Source organism: Octopus bimaculoides, chromosome 11 (assembly GCF_046866305.1).
Source record: "Octopus bimaculoides isolate indiv1 chromosome 11, ASM4686630v1, whole genome shotgun sequence".
NCBI classification, from domain to species: Eukaryota; Metazoa; Mollusca; class Cephalopoda; order Octopoda; family Octopodidae; genus Octopus; species Octopus bimaculoides.
In genome coordinates, this window is record NC_142938.1 from 44,313,235 (window position 1) to 44,336,779 (window position 23,545).

At 33.9% G+C, this 23,545-nt stretch overlaps 1 protein-coding gene across 4 annotated transcripts in view; it reads left to right on the plus strand.

Moving 5' to 3' along the window:
• Nucleotides 1-23,545, plus strand: part of LOC106873169 (uncharacterized) — a 204,373-nt gene that overhangs the window by 167,126 nt on the left and 13,702 nt on the right. For all 4 annotated transcript variants that reach the window (XM_089359896.1, XM_089359894.1, XM_089359895.1 and 1 more), the window contains 2 exons: nt 14,594-14,658; nt 16,943-17,277. In XM_089359896.1, the coding sequence (XP_089216022.1) occupies nt 14,594-14,658; nt 16,943-17,277 (400 nt within the window). The remainder of the gene's footprint in view (nt 1-14,593; nt 14,659-16,942; nt 17,278-23,545) is intronic.

Here is a 23,545-nt window from a genome sequence, read left to right on the forward strand (position 1 = left end):
ATTTAGGTGTGATTTAAACTTGGAATATATAGGATTGCAGTTATGCACAGAGAGGTATTTCATCCAACATGCTAATGATTCCATTAATTCACCACCTTGTATTCTCATTAATAAGCTTCTCGGGACATTAGACTGGCAGAATTGTCAGAATGACAAACAAAACGCATTGTGATATTTCATTGCAGCTTTTGTTTCAAAGTTCAAATCTCACTGAGATTAACATTGCCATTCATCCTTCCAGCCTCAATAACATAACTAAACCAGTCAAGAATTGCAGGCAATACAATAAACTGTTCCCACATTTTGCTTAGTTTTCATATCAAGCAAAAGAAGGACTATTAATGAGCTTGTTATATAGTCCTTGTAGTAATTGATAGTTAATGAACTAGTGTGTGTATGCGTGTGCATGCACACAGGTATGGCTGTGTAGTTAAGAAGTTTGCTTCCCGACCGCGTGGTTTCAGGTTTAGTCCTACTGCATGGCACCTTAGACAAGTGTGTTCTACTATAGCCTAAGCCAACCAAATGTGTCTGAGTGGGTTTGATAGGTGGAAAGTGAAAGGAATCTGTTTTATGTGTGTATGCATGATATATACACATATATCATGAGAATCAAACAGTTCTATAAAATCCAGTTTATCTATTGGTGAGTCATTTAGTTTTTATATCTTCTGGTGCTCCTCATGCAATGAAATTTAGAAAATTTCAGATAATTTCCTCTTCCTGTTAGTTGCTAAAAGACTCATATATGTTATAATAACAGTATTAATTATACCAATCATACAGAACTAGCAGTAGAACTTCTATAATTATGCATATCAGTTTGTCATGGTAGTCTAAAGAGAGAATAAGAGTTTAGATCTATTTTGCTTGCCTTCTGTGAGCAATTTGCTATTTTATTTTTAATAGAAGCTTTTCCTAATAATTATCATAGCTTTGTTACAATTAACATACATTACCAGAATGGGTCAAAATCACTACTACTACTACTATTTTTTTTTTAAATTACTAATTCTTCAGATAAATTGTTTCAAAATTAATGAAGTTCAACTTTTTTTTTTTCCTTCCTCCAATGATTGGATTGCACTTCATCTAATGCACTTCTGGTAATTTTTACTTCCTTTTTGAAAGCTTGTACCAAACATTTCCTGTGGGTTTTTTTTTTTTTTATGATCAAGTAATATACCCAAAATTTTCTTCTGTCAAATTTCGCTGATACCTATTTTTTACTGTAAGCCAAAATAGGACCAGCTATGTGGCTACTTGATATTTAAGTAACAGTAGCCAAATCTTCAAGTCACACCCTACAATAGTTTTTCTGTGAATGACAGCAGTTATACATTTCCCAGATACCTTCGCTAAGCAGAATAATGTCTTTGCCTCTCGCCAACCTCTCTCACCAACCTCCGACCATCTTTCTTGCCAACCTCCAAAACCTTCTCTCGCCAACCTCCAACAGACAGTTTTTGGTACTTTTTCGTGACGGAAAATATACCGTTTGTGACAGTTATAACGAAATTGATTTCTTATATCAGAGTAATAAGGTGTTTCAATAGAACATGTTTACTCCCGGGAATTACCTGGTACACTAGCTAATATATATATATATATACACACACATGTATATGTGTATGTCTGCATGTGTGTGTGACTGCATGTATATTTATATGTATGTGCATCAGCCTGTGTGTGTGATTGCACATATATGTATATATATGTATATATACTTGTATGTAAATATATGGGTGTGTGTGTGTGTCTGCATGTATGTGTCTACATTTACACATATATAAACAGCAGTCTGTTTGGTTGTCTGTTTCTTTGTGTCAAATTGTTGTCTACACCCATTAACGAATTTTCATGAAACTTTGCATACATGTTAAACCAACATCCAGTTTGTTACTAGGCTCATTGCAGTTTTATAAATGTCTATAATTGGATGGCTGTGACTCTTAGAACGGGTCCGGATGTAGCCCATTTATTTTTCCTTTAATAGACAAGGGGAAATAACCCATTCATTTTTCTTTATTTTTCTCTTTTGCCCACTGGTCATTTCTCCCTTCATTTATTAGAGAAGCAATATCATTAGAGTGATCAGTTGCCAGTGGTTGATTGACTTGACTCAACAGGTCTTCGCTTTGTATAAATATTCTACATTACGTGGACTTTTCTTACAAGAAATTGTCAGACAAGATCAATGTTATTATCAATCTAACCACTGTCCTAAGTCAATATATAAATTTAATGACATTTCATAGACCTACCTAAGATCTTTCATTTAAAACAAATTTGAGTAAAATCTCACCATGGAGATATCATTGCCTTAACTCATTTGCAAATTTTACCATTAACGTACTGTTTCCATGGCAACTGTGTAAAAAAATTGGTATAAATCAAGTTGAGTATGTTTATTTCTTAGTATTTGAACCATTAGGGCTATTTTCGCACTTTACCCAGAACAATCCTTAAACAAGTAAATAGTATTTTCCTCAACAATAGATCTGCTTATTTCGGTTAGTGACTTATTCATGAATATACCATGAATGACGATGCCTTTCATGTCACTTCAGCCAATTGACAGGCGCTGCATGAAGAACTTTTCAGAGTTACTTAGATTGCTATTGTCTCAAATTCGATTTGCCTGTTATTACGTAACATACGTCATGATTTTGGTATACATACCTTATTGATATTTCCTCCTAAGTTCTATATATTCTGGGAATGTATTAAAGCCCTTTTCAGTGCTACTTTATTTGAATTATTATTATCGGGTAACTAATTTGCATGTTACTACATAACTGACTTCACGATTTTGGTATTCATAACTTATTGGGATTTCCTAAAAACAAGACCCTACGTAAGACGGTTCAGTATTCTTTGTAAATGCACAAAAACTGTTTTAAGCGCTACATACTTTGTATTGTTGCTGTTGGATTAGCAAAGCAATTATGAGAACAGGACCAGGAGATAAGCCTCGCTTTTCCAGAAATTACCGGGTATGTCAGCTAGTAATAGTATATATTGAACCTTGGTTTCTTGACTCCACAGTCATGCTGCTTGATTTGCTAGTTAAGATTGCATTGTATTGTTTTATTTCAATGTATGCAAGTGGTACTGAAATGTGGGCCTTTTTTCCCCCTCTCTGTTGGACAGACATTGGTCATTGGAATATTGTTAGAGTAAATTTTTCCTCTGTAGTAATTCTTCTGCATGTTCTTCATTGCAGGCAAATAATGTATTCAGGTTCCCAGTAGAAGCAACATACCATCGTTGAGCTCTTTGATGATGCAAGAGTAAAGGCTGTCCAACATCTACAGACAGTTACAGAGATGACTCAAATGGCAAGAGCAATGTGCACGGATGGATGAAGTTTAAAGAAGAAACCACCATTGAAGACCATCGACTGTGATCATTGACATTAATTACTAGTGAGTAGGTAAACTGATTCTCCCAGGCAGACAAGTCACAGTCTGTGAGCTTGCTGCACAACTGGACTGTGGTTAAAATGCATTACAAAAGAAGCTGGAAAACATGGATATTAGAAAGTGTGCAAAATGGGCACCTTAGCAACTGATGACCAATTTGAAAGAGAAAAGTATAGAAATCTGATCTGCTGGAAGCATTTGAAGCCAATGAAGATACATTTTTTTTTTTTTTTTCCTTGATCTGATGGAACTTGAACATATCTTGATGATACTAAAATGAAGCCTCAGTCCATAGACCTCTTCTCCATAGCCTAAAACATTCAAGTTGGCACAGAAAGTTATGGTGACTGTTTTTGTTGATCATCATTCTCTTGGCTTTTCTGGAATGTCATAGTACCATGCACAGCAAGCAGTACATTGAGACACTCGAAAACGTTAGAGAAGCCATTTGAAGGAAGAGACCAAACAAGAATCTGAAATCAGTCTGCATACATCATGACAATACACATTTTTGGCAGAAAATCAGGCAATCAGTAAATTTGGTTGATCACTAGTCCCCCGTCCACTGTACAACCCAGATCTAGTGCCCTCCTCCTCTCATTTGTGCAGTTCACTGAAGGACAGTCTTGATGGAAAAGGATTTGATGACACTAACAAGGTGAAAGTAGCTGTGGAGAAGTGAGTACTAAAGAAGATGGGTCTGAAGAGATGATGCAAAAGATGATAAATATTTTAGATGTTTCATAGCTGAGCTGAGACCCTTCTTTTGGTTCTCATTCCCTTTAACTTCCCAATGCTCTGGAAATCAAAAAAAAAAATTTACTGAAGTTCTTTCATGGAGAGTTTTTTTAAATATTTTAACATTAGAAATTGAAGAAAAAATAAAGACAACTATACTTACTTTGTTTTATTAATCATACTCGTGTGTAACAACATTATCAATATTTTTCAAGACACTCAAGCATTAATATGGATTTTACTATAGCAAGTTTTCTAATTCCCTTGATAGCTAAATATAGATAAAATTACACTTTAATGGTTTATTCTTTCATTAGCTACAGGATACAAGATGCTAAAACTTTGGCTTGGGACCTCAGAGAGGAAGTGATGATAAGTTGAATCACTTGGTTACTTTAAGCTGTATTTACATAGCCCCTCCACCTCTTCATCCGTGTTCCATTATTTATCTTTATGATAAACTTTTCAGCCCTCAATTTTTAGTCGCTCAGCTAGTTTACAAACAGGCTTGTTATAGAAAACCTGAGGAATAAATTATGCCTATAAGCTTAATTATCAATCTTAAATATGTTCTAGTTGCTTTACAACTATTTTCCCTTTTTTGCATACATTTTATTCTTGATCTTAACAATCTTATGTTAATTTTGAGACTGTTAATTGATAATGCAGCTTAATAACATGTTGGATAGATAAGTGATTGTGCTATCAGTGGATCTCTAATTTTAATTGGCTATAATGTATTTCAACTTGCTTGTTAATGGCAATAATTTTTATCTTTTTTTTAATATATTTGTAACTAGTGACAACTAGTTTGCCATTGGGACATCAGCTATGTGAGGGAGGGTTTTTTGTTTTCTTATTGGGGTGGGGTTAAACTACCAGTCTCAATCACTACCTGCTTATAACCACTTCTCCCACTAACTGCCTCACCTCTTTGTCAGATCATCTTTGTATCCTCTCACTTCCCTTCATGATTCTCTACTTCTATCCATCTTTTATTATAGTTATATTCCTATATTCCACATTCATTTACCTAAATTGTTGCTACTATCAATAACCAGCATATAATCCCTACTCTGTTTCTTTTCTGAGTCCATATTTTTACTTGCTATGAAGATTCAGTTTTGTAAAGTCATTAAAATTCATTATTTTCTATCAATTGCTATTGTATGAATTTCAGATGCAAAATGTTAGGTTAATCCTTTTGTGGCCATATTTCTATTGAAACACACTCTGTTTGCACTAGTTTTGGAAATAATCAAGAATTTGGAGGGTTTTAATGAAATATCTAACTTTTTTAATGAAGCTAGTGTTTGGAACACAATGTGAATAAATAAACATTACATTTGAGAAAGTAACCTGAATGCTAAAGGGTTAAATACAAACACAGAAGCTGTTTGTGACTGGTTGATATCAGATGGGTTAAATAAGTTGTCTTAATCCTATGTTCTTTTAGCTTTGTGTGTGTGTCTTATAAACCTCTTTGTGTGTGTCTTATAAACCTCTTTGTACTTATTGATGTACTTTTTTATAATAAAATGTTTAGCAAACAGGTTGCCATAGTTGAAAAATAACTCATCATGGTTGGATGGTTAAAATTTATATCTACTACAAAACTTTCAAACTTGTTTTATTAACTGCTAAATTAAACTTCAGAATATAAGAAATAAATAGTGTTGGTGGTTGCTGATATTGCTATTTCCAGTAACTTGTCACAGATGTTACATTGTCTCCTTTAGAAAGGTAGGTTCCCTTATAACTTCAGTCAGTCTACTCACAGCTTGGGCAAACAGTTAAGAAGCTTGCTTCTCAATCACAAGGCTCTGGGTTCATTCCCCACCATATGGCCTTTGGGCAAGTGTCATATGTCATAACCTCAGGTCAACCTAAACCTCATGATTGAAACTGACTCGACAGAAACTATTTGGAAGATACACTGGGTGGTTTGTACCAGTAATTCAAAGTTCTAGCTTTATCACACATGGTGTCATACCGATTCTACCTGAGGACTCACATGTCTGTTGAATACTCAACCATTTATTTAGTGAGCAGATACTTCAGTTTAGTTGATTGAAGAAACGAATACTTATACTTCTGAGTATCAATCTTGTTAGTGTGTGTACTTTGTAGAAACATCCAGCCCATATTAGCATAGGGAATATGAGGACCAAGGTGTCTGTTAACTACCATTTTAATGTGTTTTTGGTACCAACACTATCGGGTGATCTTGCTGTATAGCATATGATTTGATCAAAGAAATCGAGTTACTGTTGCTTAATACTAAAAGTGGGAAGATATTTTTGTGCTATTGAAAAAAAATTATTCCTTTTACTCAGAGAAAAGCTTGTTGTCCATCAAAGTGTAGTGATATTTTCCAGTTATGTGGAATCTACATGGAAAAATGTATGAGTGTTATAAAGATAATACAGTTTTGTGTTATAAAGATGTTATATAATTAAGCCAAATACCACATTAACTTAGTATCTTTGTATACTCTACATCATTGTTTGCTTCTCTATTAATCATTGATATATAATAGAAAAAATTAAGGCACAGGAGTAGCTGTGTGATAAGTAGCTTGCTTACCAACCACATGGTTCTGGGTTCAGTCCCACTGCGTGGCACCTTAGGCAAGTATTTTCTACTATAGCCTCGGACCGACCAAAGCCTTGTGAGTGGATATGGTAGACGGAAACTGAAGGAAGCACGTCGTATATATATATATATATATATATATATATATATATATATATATATATATATATACGTGTGTGTGTGTATTTATCCTCCTAACATCGCTTGACAACCAATGGTGGTGTGTTTACGTCCCTGTAACTTAGCGGTTCGGCAAAAGAGACCGATAGAATAAGTACTAGGCTTACAAAGAATAAGTCCTGGGGTCGATTTGCTCAACTAAAGGCAGTGCTCCAGCATGGCCGCATTCAAATGACTGAAACAAGTAAAAGAGTAAGAGCTGATACCTTACGAAAGAGTTATGAAGAACAGTGATTGATTGAGAATGCAAGATCTTTGGAAGCAAAATAAATAACTTGATGCCTGAAAAACAAAGTATTTTTGCTTGGAGGCAGAAGCTGATTGCATTAAAATTTTTCTTCAAGAATGTGAAAGCCATTCTTTACCTGTTTTGTATTGTTTGGGAGGGTGGGGGTTCTGTTTCAAAATCTCAAGTAAAATAGACTTGATTAAGCATCAGTTTGTTCATGTTTATCACTAAGTCCATAATTTTGAAGGGAAAAAATATTTCAAATAGATGTAAAATGAAATTTATGAAGAAAAGTACTGAAACTTCTGCTGTCATTATCAAAAAGGAAGAAAAATGAAAAAAATTTAATGATTCTTATAAAGGAAAAGAAGATAGTGAATATCTGATTTGATTAGTCATTACAATTTAACTTTCCACATCTTAACAGCAGTAATTATATCTCATAGTCATGACAACGTAATACATTGTAGCTACAGAAAGCATACGCATAGAATGAGTACATAAGGGATGCATGCTTGCATTCATACATACAAACAGTTATACACACACATGTATACATTCATGCATCCTGTTGTTGTTTAGCCCTGGGTCAGCCTAATCAAGCAGTCCTATTATTAAAGGCTTTTCAACTATAACTATCTTGTTTTATTGTGTCTCAGAGATTATATTGTCTAATATCACATGATCACGTGACTGACCAGGCCATCAGATGTTGCTAGACATTGCTGGTCACAATGCGCTTCGCATTGTTTTAGCCTTCAAATGATGCCACCCCACTGGCTAAGCAAGCAGGCCAATATTTAGAAACAGGAAGAAAGAGTGAGAGAAAGTTGTGGTGAAAGAGTACAGCAGGGTTCACCACCACCCCCTGCCAGAGCCTCGTGGAGCTTTAGGTGTTTTCACTCAATAAACACTCACAACACCCGGTCTGGGAATCGAAACTGCGATCCTAAGACCGCGAGTCCGCTGCCCTAACCACTGGGCCATTGCACCTCCACAGGTTGTCTAATATATCCTACTTTATTTAAAATAGTGCCATACAATTTGAGGAACATATGACTGCTATTGCTAGCAGATCAATCCAAGTCTATAGTGGAAGAAACTTGTCCAAGATGCCAGGTAGTGGGATCAAGCCTGAAACCATGTGGTTATGAAATTAACTTAATCACAGTCATCTCTTACACCTTTTAACTGTTCAAGAAAAAATTATAGATTTCTCTAATTTATATGATGGATGTGAAGCAATCTATAAAAGAATGGAAAACAACAAATGCCTGATATATTTCCTTGTCTAAATTTCTTTAGTAAGAAGTAGAACTCATTTCATAAATGAATTTTCTAAAGAGTGTAGCTAAATGGGCAGAGGGTTATTGTGTTTCTCTGGTCCTGTCTCGTCAAAGACTATTCAACTTCTCAAGTGTTAGCATCGAAAGAAAAAGTACCCAGTATCCTATATAAAGTGGTTGGAGTTAAAAACAGCATCCAGCCATAGAAACCAAGCCAAATGACACATACAAGCACATAGTCTTTGGGAGCTGTATCCCAATGGTAGTTGACTTAGGCTGTGATGACCTATCCAACTCAGCGAACATAAATTGATGATGATGTTTAGTGTAGTCTCTGATCAAGTCATTGGATTGTTCATATGATGAATTCGGAAACGGAATGGTAGACTTTCTGTACAAAAGATTAAAGGGGAAATGTTTTAAGAAAGGTGTGGGCTAGAAATCTACTGGAAAGTCAAGTGATACTTTTCTCAAAAACAATAGAAAAGAAACTTAGCTGAAAGAGAAATTATTCCCGGAAGCTACACCTTAGATATTAAGCTGAACATCTTACTAAACGATATGTATGTAAAATGTGTAACACTTCTGTTGGATAGATAGGCGATTCACCAACATGTCATGTGAGAAAAATACAATGAAACCACTATGACCCTTTACATCTCTTAGAATAAAAAGTTCTTTGTGTTTAAAAAAGAAAGTAAATAAGTAAATACTTTGTCCTTATACTCAGTTTGTTTGCTTCATCCAAGAGAACTTTTCTGCACTCTTTGAGTTAAGATTTGCTGGATTTATTTAACTTTTTACAAGATCAGTAAGTATATATGATTAATAATAATCATTCTGCTTTTACTTCACACTGTTTCATAAATTCAGTTTTCTTACCATCTGAGAAAGAACTGTTATATATGTATGAAGAATATTGCTTAGATTATCAGAAATGAATTATATTTTCAAGCTAATTTTAAATTTTCTGCAGTGAGGGAATCTCTTCTTGCTATCTCCCCTCCTCTTCCTTATCACCCTTTCTATAACTTCCCTCTCTCATCTATCCATTCTCCCTTCTCTCTCCCTCATCTCTTATCTTTTTAATGTCTCTCTCTTTCATCTCCTTTCTCTCACTCCTCTCTTGCTTTTAGACACACACACCTTTAAAATCCTTCCATTCTGTCTTGTGAAATAATGGTTTCCATATTTTTAACTGTTATCAGTTTACCAAATGTAGTAGATTATGTAGCGTATAGAAAAGTTTAGATCAAGTTATTTTCAGATAATTTACCCTTGATAAAATGTTAATTGTTGACTGCTCTCATCTTAAGAGTTAAAATTCTCTAAAATATTATATCAAAAATTGTTATATTACACTTTAAAAATATAAATTTCTTATTTTATGTTTCTTGTAAACCTGTGATGACTTGAATAATCTTGTAAAGTATTACTATATCTTATTACCTAACCATTTATTGTTAGGTTTTCTTTTTCAATTTTAAATGTTATGAAGCAGGGAGTAGTTTAATAGGTAGTCAGCTTCATCAAGTTTTATTTGTAATTTGTTTTTTTTAATCATTGTTTATTCTGCTTTGTTGGGTTAATTTGTCTGTTTACACAATGGTCAGCTTTATCTTTTTGTAGTTGGCGCAGGTAATTTGCCAGCTTTAAAAAGTTTATTGCTCTAGTAGTTCATGTGAATATTTGCATTTGAAGACTCATTTCACTGATGCTATATCTACACAAACTTGTGCTGTGTAGCACTTACAGTATAAGATAAACAGTTCTCTTTTCATAAAAAGCAGGTCTATTGCGAGTAGCATTCATATATGATCTAATGCCGATTTCTAATAGTTACATAGACTAACTTATCAAAATTTAGTAGCCTCACTTAAAGATACAATAGATATCCAGTTGACTTGAGTATGATAGCCAGGCAAAAAAAAAAAAGGAGAAAAACAAGCTAGTATAAAATTGTTATAATTCAAGTAAACAATTTCAAATCTGCATGACATTTTGTCAGTTTGGTAAGCCTGCGATTATTTCCTGTATAGGGTTAAATTTGTAGCTTGTGCCTTCAATCTACTTCCTGTACTGATTGCTAATTTCCCCAATCTACAACTTTCATCATATCCACACAACCAGTCTTTCTCTCAATATAATAATACACACACACACATAAAGCTGATAAGTAATGCTAATACAAAAGGCTGAGAAGTAATAAAAAATCATAGAAACACTGTTTCCATCTAGAGAAACTTAAATGAAAAATCAAAATTGAGTTTTGTTTATTTTACATATAGCTGGGGTACATAAACATTTTTGTCAACTGAAGATCGCTATGATTTCAGCACTTTCCCATAATATCATTCTCACCAACTAAGTGTCTGCGTTCTTTTGGTGGCCCAGCATTTTTTTTTTTTTTTTTTTTAGCTTCTACACTTAACCAGATACAGCTGAAGCCATTTCATAATCTCTGCAGCAACTATTTTGATTTACTACTTGTTGATGATGTATACTTTGCTCTCAGCTTTCATCTTTCTTTCACATATCTTTGTTATATCCTTGAAACATTCTTCGGCAATTCACTGATCACTGCCCTGTTGTCTTTCCTAGGTCTAATATCAGCCAGATAGAATATTTTGGATCTAGTTACAAATCCATGACATCCCACTTCAGCTGAAAGTACTGTACACTACCATTGTCATGCTTCACACAATTCCCTAAGTCCTAATATTTTAGGCCCTTCTTTCCATGTGATCACTCCATATTGCCTTCCCAAGATATTGTCATGTCAATGTCAAGTCGGAGCATTCCTTTGTTATTGCAATATGGTCTGAGAATACAAATCTACTTGCACCTTCCAGTTATTTGCACCATTCATTAGTCTGTATCTTGACTTCTTCATTTATGCTTTTATGTTGCTGTTTCTCAAAAAAAAAAAATCAACAGGGAGCAACTTGGTATTGATTTTCATTACATTACTGCTACTGCATTATTTTTTTATGCATCAGGAAGAATAGTCAAGAATTGGTTCTGCTGCCAGGCATACACTGTGGGAGATGACTTGCATGTTAGCAGAATGTTATAGCATTCACACTAACGGAAATCAGCAATGTCACTCTAGCCTCATTGTCTAATAAAAGGAGCAAAAAGTTCTTCGATAACTAACCATGTTCTCCTCAAAAAAGTTTAATCAATTTTATATTCCTCTCCTTTTTAACCCCAGGTCAGCCCTGATTAAGCAGACTTTTGATAAAAGATGTTGGATCTGTGACTAACCTATCCAGGATTACACTGTCCAGTGTGACCTATTTTAAGATGGTATGGTGGGATTTCAAGGAGATTTAGCTGTCATTTCCAACAGGATGAATGACTACCTAAAGGTTCTTTCCTTTGCTCATTTAACAGGTTTTAATTTTATGTCCTGAGTTTGCTAATTTGTATTAATTTGGATCTGAACTGTTGATCCATAAGTTTTTGTTGTAGAACATTCTTTCTAAACACTGACCACTCAGATATGGAACTGAAGAATGGTAGCAAGTTTTCACTGCTGTGGTAACTTAAGTAATTAATGTGCCTTGCTGTGGATGAAGTAATACTATTGATACCATAGTAAAGTTTCAACACAGACTTACATTCAGTAGTTTAGCATTTTAATCTCAATTTTTTATTAATTATTACTTTCTTATTGTTCATCTCATATCTGCTATGAATGTTGTTGTGGTTAACGTTTTCTTTAATTTCTGGCTTTGTAAGAAATTCATCTATTAAATTTTATAATCTTCTAAATTTCTAGAAAATAACATATTTTTGTTGCTCCTTTTTTAACATGAATACATTAGTTCAACCTGAAAATTGCTTCTTGTTGTTGTTGCTGCTGCCACATTCACAGTATGTCCAACATTATTATTTCTACATGTAACTTCCCATACATGGAAGCATTCAAGCAACCAGCATTGAAGTGAGGAAATATTAGTGCGTATGCTTTCATTATTGGTGAATCCATCACCTGGTTAACACTATTTGTCCCTTCAGTAAAATCTTCATTTGCAAGCATTTGAACACAATCCCAGATTAAGGATAACTTGTTTTGATGTACAGCTGTTTACTGCAACTTCCCTTGCATAGTGTTACTGCTTGTTAAGAACAGGTGGGAGTTATTCTCTAGTAGAAGCTCACCATTATATATGACAAGCTTAGCCCTTTGAATGATGCCCAAAGACTGCAACTCTATTTCCTAACAAGTCTTCATGCAACCTCAGACTTCTACGAACGCATAGGTTGTGGTGTCATCGTTTCTTTCTTCCACCAATCCTGAAATATATAGGTACTAACTTTTGACTTTATCTAGAGTGATCAGAGAAAAATTGTAATGCCTCTTTTGAACTGGTGGCTTAAAATTACTTCTAATTAAATTTCCAAATTGCTTTTTGTTTTTTTTTTGTTTGTTTTTTTTGTTATTTCCTTACATTTTCTAATTCTTAATGTTTTGTATCTTTTATTTGCATATCTTTACATAATTTTTACACTACTCACTCCATAGATTTATCTAAATCTCTGCTGTAGGCTTCATTTTAACTTCCCTAGTGACATTCTGTAAAGTGACTCTCATAAAAGAAAGCTCTTTTATTTCTTACATGTAGTTGTTATTGCAGTTATACTTAAGAAATTTGGGGATTGATAAATATTGATTTGCATTCCTGTGGTATTATCCCCCTAATGGGAGATTTTCTTTCACAGTACATCCAGGCTCCAGTTCAAAGCTATTTCAATAAAGACTGTGCTTACATAAGATCTTGTAAAAATTATTGGTGATGGTCTGAAAGAGGTGTAAGCTTACATGGAAGGAATTAATGACTCCAGAAGAAAATAAGAAAAGTCTAAATCTATTTGATTTCTTTTCCATTAGCATAGGACAGGGTAAATCAAAAATTGAGATCCATACCTTTTTCAAGGACATATGTAAAACAAATTGCTTACAACTGGACAATAAAATCCTATTCAAAGGCTTGTGGTACTTAAATTTTACTATTACTGTCTATATAGTGGTGGTAAAATATGTAAGCAATTCATTCAGTAGTTCATAGTTTGATTTTAGTTTCCAGATGGAATCAGTTTACTTCAGTAACCAATGCACCAATATATAAACATCCCAGTTACACTTCTTAACTCTAAATTAGATTGTCATAATAACTATGCGTAAGGCAGTGAAGTGGCAGAAATGAGAGAGTTGGACTTAATCCTTTTCTGGTTCTTCAATTTCTACTGTAGTCAGCTTTACTTTTCCTGAAGCAAAGTTGACTGCTAGTGACAATACGTACTTGTCATGTACTGAAGTTGACTCATTCAACTGTATCTTTTCAATACAGAATTGTGGTCTTATGCCAAAGTTAGAAATCATTATTAGAAATAAACAATTGTGAAGCATTCTCTTAATTTAAATTCATAGTCTAATTTCAATTCTTATTTCAGGCCATCAAGCTTTATTTATTTGCTTATACTCTTAGGAAATGCATTATTGCCTCAGCATTCAGTAGCCTATATTCTAAGTCTCACATTATACAAGACTATTACATTTGTTATTACAAAGACAGTTGGAAATGTCTAAGGTTTTGCAAGTTTTCATGCCTCTTGGTGCTGAGTTGTTCACAGGTAAAGTAGATGGTGCTGATATGGTCATCAGATGTGATGAGATGTTCTGGCATGAGTCTAGGGGAGTGGATGATAAACCTAATTTAGCTCAGATGTTGAAAGTAGCTAAAATATTTCTGGTCTGATGTGGTGGCACAAGCTAGTAAACAGCTCAAATGAGATGGATGTTAGTCAAGATTAGTGAAACAATCAAACACACCAAGTCAAGTTGACCAGTCAAAGACTTCTATCAACATTCAGTTCCAACTACTAATTTTTTTCTCCTCCATTTAATATGTCTTGTTATATTTTGGATATAATGTTTGTTAGTGTTTACATTCTGTTCAAGGAATTTGACCGACCACCTACATGGTCATGCATATAGGTGTATTGTGACTTGGACAACATAAAACAAATGTTTTACTTATTACTAATAGTAATTGTTGTTGCTATTCATGTTGGCTAATGTAATATATTGTGTGTTATATAATAATGAGGGTTTTAATTTCTATTCATTTCAGAATACAGCGAGATGAAATGAAAAGCCAACATCAACGTCAGCTGTCTGGTGGAGTTAACAATATAGGTAAGAAACCCGTGGCTCAGAAAATATCTTCAAAATCACTTACAATGGTAGTGGTCTTCAACTCCCAGTTTGTCTCCTCTATCTGTTTCTCCCCTATCTCTCTCTCTCTTTTATATCTATAATTTGTGTGTGTGTGTGTGTGTTGGTATATTTCTTCATCAAAAACATTCTCTTGGTATCAGCCAGATGCAACATATCAAGGAAATAAATATATCTATATAGAAGCCTATTAAGCCATAATGAAAACATTTTCTTTGGGGTGCTGGGAGTATTAAGACAGCAGTCAAGTGGGAAAGCTGCTCTCAGTAGACAGTTATACAGTCACAGTTCCACTACAACAAAAGCAAGTAAACTCTGTGAAGAGTTTACTCTTGTGCGATGCCCCCAAACTGTTTGATGATGGAAGGCCAACATGTTAGAAGTAGTACTGAAAAGTAGAGCTAATGATTTTTCTTAAAGTACACAAATTAATATTCCAGTATAATGTAAATGACAAGGCTTTCTTTAATATCATTTAAGATTGTTCTTTAAGTAACCATATCTTGAACCTAGAGCTGTTACTCTATCTTTAACTATATCTTGAGTTTGTAATACAAAATTAGTAATTATGAGATAATATTTTTTCTGATATTTATTATTTATACAGGATTATTTTGTTTTGTTTTTTATTTTTTAATTGGTGGTATTGCTACAAGTACCACTCATAATATTGGTAAATATATTAACAACTTTTTACTCATCAGTTTCTGTGTCTATATCAGACACTTCTAGTATATTATGGTAACTGTTAGTTTGCAGGTGTGGAAATTATTCCAGACACAAACTGAAAACAATTCTGACTTCATTCAATTTGCCCTGCCATGGCAGTTGCTATTTCCTTTGCAATTCAGGAAAGTATTAGATTTGTGAGATGTACATATAATATCCATTTTCAACAAATGTACTTTTTTTTTTTTTTTTGATTGGTGTAAGTTTTATATCCATTTACTATTTTTGCTTTTTCCATTCTAAGAGTGGAATGGTTTCAGCTGGAGGTGAAACAATTGTTATAACAATAAAATGTCTTTCCTATTCCTAGCCATCCAGCTGTAAATGAAGTAAGAGTTGAACTTGCTTTTCTTGGTCAGGCAAACTGGGGCAAACTTAGTTATACATGTCTTGTATAAGGACATGGCACAATGTATTGTGTTCAACTTTGCTGAGAAATGAATTAATTATGGTTCATTCTCAGCAAAGTATGATACCTTAAATAATAATCTTAAAATCTTGGGCAAGTATAGAAGTTTTTTCTCAATACTTTCTGAATATGAACTCATAGCCTAGAAGCCATAAATATAGTAGATTACCCAATCAGACACCATACCTGTGAGCAATAATGATATGAATAATGAATTTATTTTATTAAACTTAAAGACTAATATGTAATTATATATAGAAACTTAATTTGTATATCTCATTCTTGGTGCTTTGAAAGAGAAGAAATGGAAAATTATGATTTTACTTAGCATCAGGTTAATTTTTAATATAGGGGTACAGTCATTTGAATAAGCCAAGTATATAACTACTTTTTTACTATCATGTGATGGGGATCTCGCATTTTTTAGTTCAAATCCTAACAAGGTCAACAGATACAATCAACTGAATAACCCATAGTATGTGCTTGGCACATACTATGCTTAATTGGCTACTAAGGTTTGAATACAATAAAAGTGAGATTAAAAGACAGCTTTTCCAGCACTCTACAGCCTCTGACATCCCTGATGGTAAAGGTGTTGGTGATGCTTTAATTTCACTTAACCTCAGAGCTGAAATATTTATGACTGGAATTCGGATATGTGAAACATCGATGCACCACCAAATATGAAGTAAGTTTTCCAAAAACTGATTCCACAACCTGTTTCTGATCCTTGATGGAAAAATAAAGTTATTCTCATTTTTCTTTTACCTTTTCAATCTATAGTTTGATTTTTGTTTCTCTCTCTTTCTCTCCCTCTCTCTTGCTCCTCCTCTCTTGCTCCCTCTCTCTCTCTCTCTCTCATTTTCCAGTTTCTTTAGTTTAAGCCACATGCTTCACTCAAGAACACAGCAATACCTCTGGGAGTGTTTAAGCTAAACTTATGACACTTAACTAATCAATCCAGAAAACATTGAAATTATAATCTGCAGCAAAAATAAGTGTGTTAAGTGTACTGCTGAGACTTGATTGGTTGACAGAAGCATAAAAATTATGAAAGGCCACATTCTTATGTTCAGTGTAATAACATTTATTGACTTCTCTTTACAGGAATGAAGGATCCTTCACCCCAGTCTATGATGATGGCAAATTCTGGTGGAACTCTTAATAGGGAACAGGTATCTTCTTCGTCTCAGCCGCCTGTAGCACCACCGGTGCCCCCTGCACCACCTGGGCCACCTCCAGCAATGACAGGTCCACCCAAGCCCCCAGCTGCTCCTACTGTGCCAGTAGCACCCCAGCCTCCACCTGTTGGAGCACCACCACCACCCCCTCCCCCACCACCTCTTCCAACAAATAACTCGGCCGTAGCTGCACCTATGCCGACTGGAGGAGGGGGACTTGCTGAAGCACTCCAGAAAGCCAAGTTAAAGTCTGTTGCACGGGTAAGTTACTTGAGGGAGACTTGTGATATCTTTTTGATTCGTTCACCCCTGGGTTGTATAAATATATACATGCATAGCCTGACATGCTGATAGGCAAAACTCAGTCATGTTAGTCAAGCTCCAACTCCAAATAAATTTTATTCCGATACATATCATATTGAATACATTTTTCTGATGTTCATAATCATCAATGTTCACTCACATATTCATTGCACACACACACACACACACACACACACACACACACACACACACGTTTGTGTGGTGGAAGAATTCAAATAGCTGTTTATAATGATCTTTAGAGTTCTGATAAATACTCAAGCAACTTAAAAGTTCTTCAGAACGCATAGATAGTAGATAAATATTGTTAGTAAGACTGGCTATGCATGAAACATCGTAAGGATAAAAGAAATCGCTAGTTAGATATACTTAATATGTAATGCGTTAGTTATATGTATTGTGTTCTCTCTTGACACTTCATCATTAGTGAATACCACATAAATTTGTATACTTATTCTTGAAAATGTTCACATTTCTTAAATACATTATGGAGCGTAATATGAAAACAAACTTTTTGTTAGTGGAGCACTTAAGTAATATTAACGCAATGTTAGGATATTTTATTTGGAGGTTTAATTAGTTGAGTAGATGACTGATTTGTCTCTTGATTAAAGAAGATAACAAAGAGAAAAATCTTAAAGACTTTAATTTTTACATACATAAAAGAAGGGTTGCTCAATCATACATTGTAGCTTAATACAACTGCAGTTAGTACCCAAGTTTGTAATCTCTTTAATCATAGCTGAATAGTCCATTTTTTCCTTTGAATATAGTATATCTAAGACCTTATTATCCCAAGGGCTCTTCCTTTTTATAAGAGGGTAAGGCGTAAATTTGGCTACTTCTAGCAGCTTGAACAAGTGCATAGAGGCTTCCCTTATTGGCTAGTTATACAGATGATTGCTATATAGAGTCGAGTGTAGTTGTAATCCAGTCACGTTTTTAAGTTATGTTGTCGGTATCTCTATAGAGTTATACTGTCTGTCAGAGATATAGTTTCATGCAGTCAGTTGGATCTGTCATGACCTCTCAACTCTCATGTAACTAATTGACTTTATGTTGTAACCAACTTTTCTCCCTTCACTCAGTTTCAATCATTTAGTCTCTGCTTTAATATATGTGGCAAGAGGAATAAATGTCTGAGCTCTCTAGAATAATCTTGGCCTTGAGAGTAATTTAGTAAACAGCAAGTAAGGTGGTGTTTCCTTCAGTGTTGTTTATCTTAACATTTTTTTCTATTCTCTAGTGAAATTCATTCCCTTGCTCTTTGGCTTTTGTTGCTTGCACCAAACTTCAGACAAGCATTTGTCTTCTTGAAAGAAGAATGTTGTTTGTTTCTAATTTAAAAAATTGTTTGATTAAAGGAAAACATTACATTTGGTTTGTGAAGCTTGTGGGTTGTGAGCCAAGAAAATACAAAAAATTATTTTGACAGACCATTTTTTGCTGGCTGTACTTCAGTTTTAACATTTTGTGTGGTATGCCATTTTACTGATTGCAACATACTAACTATAGTTGAATCCAGACCTTCATACACAGAAATGGTTATCTCCCTTATTTCTAAAACTACTATTCTGATTGCTCTCTTGTTTCTCTCTTAATAATATTTGCAGTGTCTAATCTTTGAAAGTCATTTACTTATGGCTCCAGTTTTTGGTTAATGTTTGCCAACTTAATTCAGACAAATTCATGCATCAGTGTTTTGGCATGGTTGCATGTTGTTGTGAATCTGCATTTTGATTTTCTTTTCACTTTTTCATAAGAAATGCTTGTTTTGTCAATCAGATGAAATTAACCAATGAGTCTTGTGGATCTTATATGAAATATTGCACTCTTTATTGAGTTTTTTTTAATTCTTTTTCTCAAATTTGTTCTTAAATGTTCCCTTTCAATTATCTTTGTTTATTTTTAATTATTATATGAGAGATATCATCAATATTTATTATATATATATATATATATATATATATATATATATATATATATATATATATATATATATATATATATACATACACATACACACACACACACACACACACACACACACACACACACACTCTCTCTCTCTCTCTCTCAGAATTTAGTTACTTCTTGAACTAAATTTTTGTTAATCATACACTATGAAAGTTCAATTTTAATCATTTTAATATATTTAAAGTGGATATAGATTAACTTTATCAATATTTGATGAGTACTTTAAGATTTAAACCTTTTTATTTCTTACTATAATTATTCCTTCTAATTCAACACATCCTTCCACAAAGAAATTAAGTGCTTCACTTATTCTACAGTATAGTTACTTCACTATCTATTCTGGCATCTCAAAAACTATCAAAGTTAGAAAATATTTTTGGATAAATTATTTACTCTGTAGATTTCTTTCTTCGGATAGTGCCAATGCTAGGGAACTACCTTTAAAAAAAATTTTTGTCAGAATTTTTTCTTGTTCAGTCTTTATATTTGGATGTATGCATATGCTAAGTAAGCTATCAATTGTAGGAAAAGTAAAATAAAATAGAAATATATTCTCAAGCATATTGACATGGAAACCTAATTTATTTCAGTTGTCAATGGTTATAGCCATTTAGTAGTACAAAATACATTCAGATATTGACAATAGTCGAGAAACTTTTCATTAGTTTTCACTTGGTTTTAATATAGGGTCAAATATTTCTTTTGCTAATGTAGCAGAAAGGGAGAATTACGCATTGAATATGCCCTGTTTGTTTTGTTTTTTTTTAATTTTTATGTCCAACTTTAGATTACTTGCCTACATACTCTTTCTTCCTGTTACTCAATTGTTCAGACACCAGCTCTTCTACTTAATGATTATTTTTTATATATGTCATTACCTGATCAATTTCTTGTTTCATAGAAAATCAAAAATAATTTTCTCTATTAACCCAGCTGTATTTATTTAAAGACAGTACTAAAATTATTTCTTTTCAGTAATTCTTAGTGCATTTAATTCTTATGTTTTATAGAATAGCAAATGAGCCATCTTGTCATTCTTGACTACTTATCACTTAAAAGGCTCTCTATATCTTGTTACTGACACTGCTCTGTCACCCTGCCAAAGATGTTTTATATTCCATGAGCCAATCCACATAACTGTGAAAAGAAGTACAGATCACTTTCATAGGTAACAAGTACTTTGTTAGTGACATGTCACATTAGCTTTCAGTTTGGGGTTCAAATTCTTCCTGGGAGGTAGCTGGTTCTCAATGACTAAACTATGTATCAGCTCCAGAATACTTTGCCTGTCAGTCAGAGTGAGCAATTTTTAGTAGCTATCAACATTCACAGGAACCTTGTAATAGAAAATCTTGCTCAAATAATATTTGCTTACTCATCCACCATGCACTTGGATTCACTCTCCACATTCACTCCCAATAGTCACACACTAGCTCTTCCACTCGATCATGCATTAACTCTTCTACTCACTCATGTACTAGCACTTCCACTTGTTTTTCTACTTACTTACACACTAGCTCACTCAAACTCTTCCACTCTCACACGCACTAGATCCTCCACTCTCACACACACTAGCTCTTCCACTCTCACGCACACTAGCTCTTCCACTCTCACACACACTAGCTCTTCCACTCTCACACACACACTACCTCTTTCACTCACATGTACTAGCTATTCCACTCTCACGCACTAGCTTTTCCACTCTCACGTGCACTAGCTCTTCCACTCTCACGTGCACTAGCTCTTCCACTCTCGCGCACACTAGCTCTTCCACTCTCGCGCACACTAGCTCTTCCACTCTCACGCACACTAGCTCTTCCACTCTCACGCACACGAGCTCTTCCACTCTCACGCACACTAGCTCTTCCATTCTCACGTGCACTAGCTCTTCCACTCACACACGCACTAGCTCTTCCACTCACACGCACTAGCTCTTCCACTCTCACGTACATTAGCTCTTCCGCTCCCCATCGCACTAGCTCTTCTGCTCCCACACGCGCTAGCTCTTCCACTCCCTCGCACACTAGCTCTTCCGCTCCCACATGCACTAGCTCTTCCACTCTCACACACAGTAGCTCTTCCACTCATGTACTATCTCTGTTGCTCATCTACTCAAATACAATATGCATCCATTCACAGCCACTCGTAATAGGAAATTTCATTCTTATTCTAATGTTGAATGAGAATTTTGTATATAAAGATATTTATGATCTTTAAATAATCTATAGTAATATTACATATTGTCTCATTATGGATCTCATATTTACTATATGAACTAGCTTTATTATTTGTTCAAAGCCAAAATTAATTTAGTGTTTTATTTCTTTTTTCTTTTACTCGTTATTTATCATAATGTTCCTACTTGGCTCATCTTCAATTGTCGGTATTCAGTCCATCATTGTTGAACATTTCACAAGAAGCAAAATCAGCTGTTATCTTGCACTTGAAGTTTATCTTTAACAGCTTCTCTCAACTAGCACTATAAATGGGCCAAATTCTCCCAGCTGCTTGGCTTCATGCCAGCTTCGCTCTCTACTGCCAAACAATAGCAAGCTGGATGTATTGTGTAGTGAAAGTACATCAACTGAATTCTTCAGTAATTTTATATCATAGGAAATTATTCTTCTACTTATACATACTTTTGTCCTAAAATATCTAATTTTTTTAAAAACTCTTGTTTTAAAAAAAAGGTAAATCACTGATATAAAAGGGTTTTTTTAATGTTTTATTGTATTTATACTTTAGGTCTTTTTTATTTTAGTTTCATGTTTTGTCATGTGAAAGCAATATCTTATCACAATATTGACATATATGATTAAGGATATTCTTTTATTTGCCATATATTACTTTTTTTTACTTATTTGTTGTTGTTTTATGAACAAAATGAGATACCTTAGATTAATTCTAATTTCCAGATATTCTATAAAAATAGCTATTTAATTTTCCAATATTACTAAACAAGTTGGTTCCATGTAGTCTAATTAATGCTGGTTAATTTTCATGAGAATTTCTAGCCGATAATAGTGATTAAATGGGGTTTTTTTTATTGTCAAGACATATGTCCTTTTTTATAAAGGAGAATGACTATATAATTGAATGTATTGACCTATGTATATAACTGTTGCTTATTTTTAAAATCTTAACCCTTTGCCTGTCTATTGTATCACATGTGACACACAGGACATATTTCCCTGGCATCCATGCATCATATATGATACACATGCTCAATTTGTTTCAACTGTCAGAGTAACTTGGGATGTATGGAAGGAGAGCTTTTTATTACTCAGAACATGTGAAATAAGGGCTAACTGAAAGTATAAAAACAAGCATTCAGAAAATTTTATGAAAATGCTGTGGGCAGGCAAAAGTTAAAGGCTGGAAGAAACAACATAGTTGACTACAGTCATATTAGAAATATGGCAAGCTGAAGTAGATACTGCATACTGTTTGGACTGAACTTTTCTCTGTCTTTCCTAGTTATTTTTTTAATAAATGATTACAAAAATTCTTTTACATAGCAAAGAAGCTTAACATTTAGAGGAGGTAAAATGAAAAGTTGCATTGCTAATAAATTTGAAAAGGCATGAATACCCTGTGTGAAGTAGAATGAGCTTGATTACTATAGCAATAAGCATAGTTAATAATAATAGTAATAATAATGATAATTTTTTTAAATAGGTGTACTTTTCAGCAAAATAACTCTCAGATGCACAAATAACTGTCTTTATTCAAACTTGACACAGAATCAAGCACAATAACTTGTCAGTCTTCCAATCTGTTGCACAAACTCATTCATGTAGTAGTTAGTAGTATTAGTTTTTATTTATGCATAGATGGCAAAATATAGTTGATTGAACTATAATATATAAAACTGATACTTTTATCAAACTTGGAAGGAGTGTTAACAGTAGAGTCAGTCTCAATGTGAATTAAGCTTAGAATAGTTGGGCACCAAACCAGATTGCTTTGTCTGGGGTATCTCCAACTGTACTAATTTCACTATCTCTGTAGTTGTTAGAATAATAATTTTATTGTAGTAACCATGTTTTTTAATACAGGTATACAGCCACAAATTTTTAGTGGTGCAGTAACAGTTAATATAATAAATCTCAGTATTTGGCTGGTTCATATTTTATTTATCGTAACCTTGCTGGCATTTTGAACTCAGAACTTAAAAGAACATGACTGAATACAGGAAGACATTTAATCTATCATTCTACTATTTCAGCTA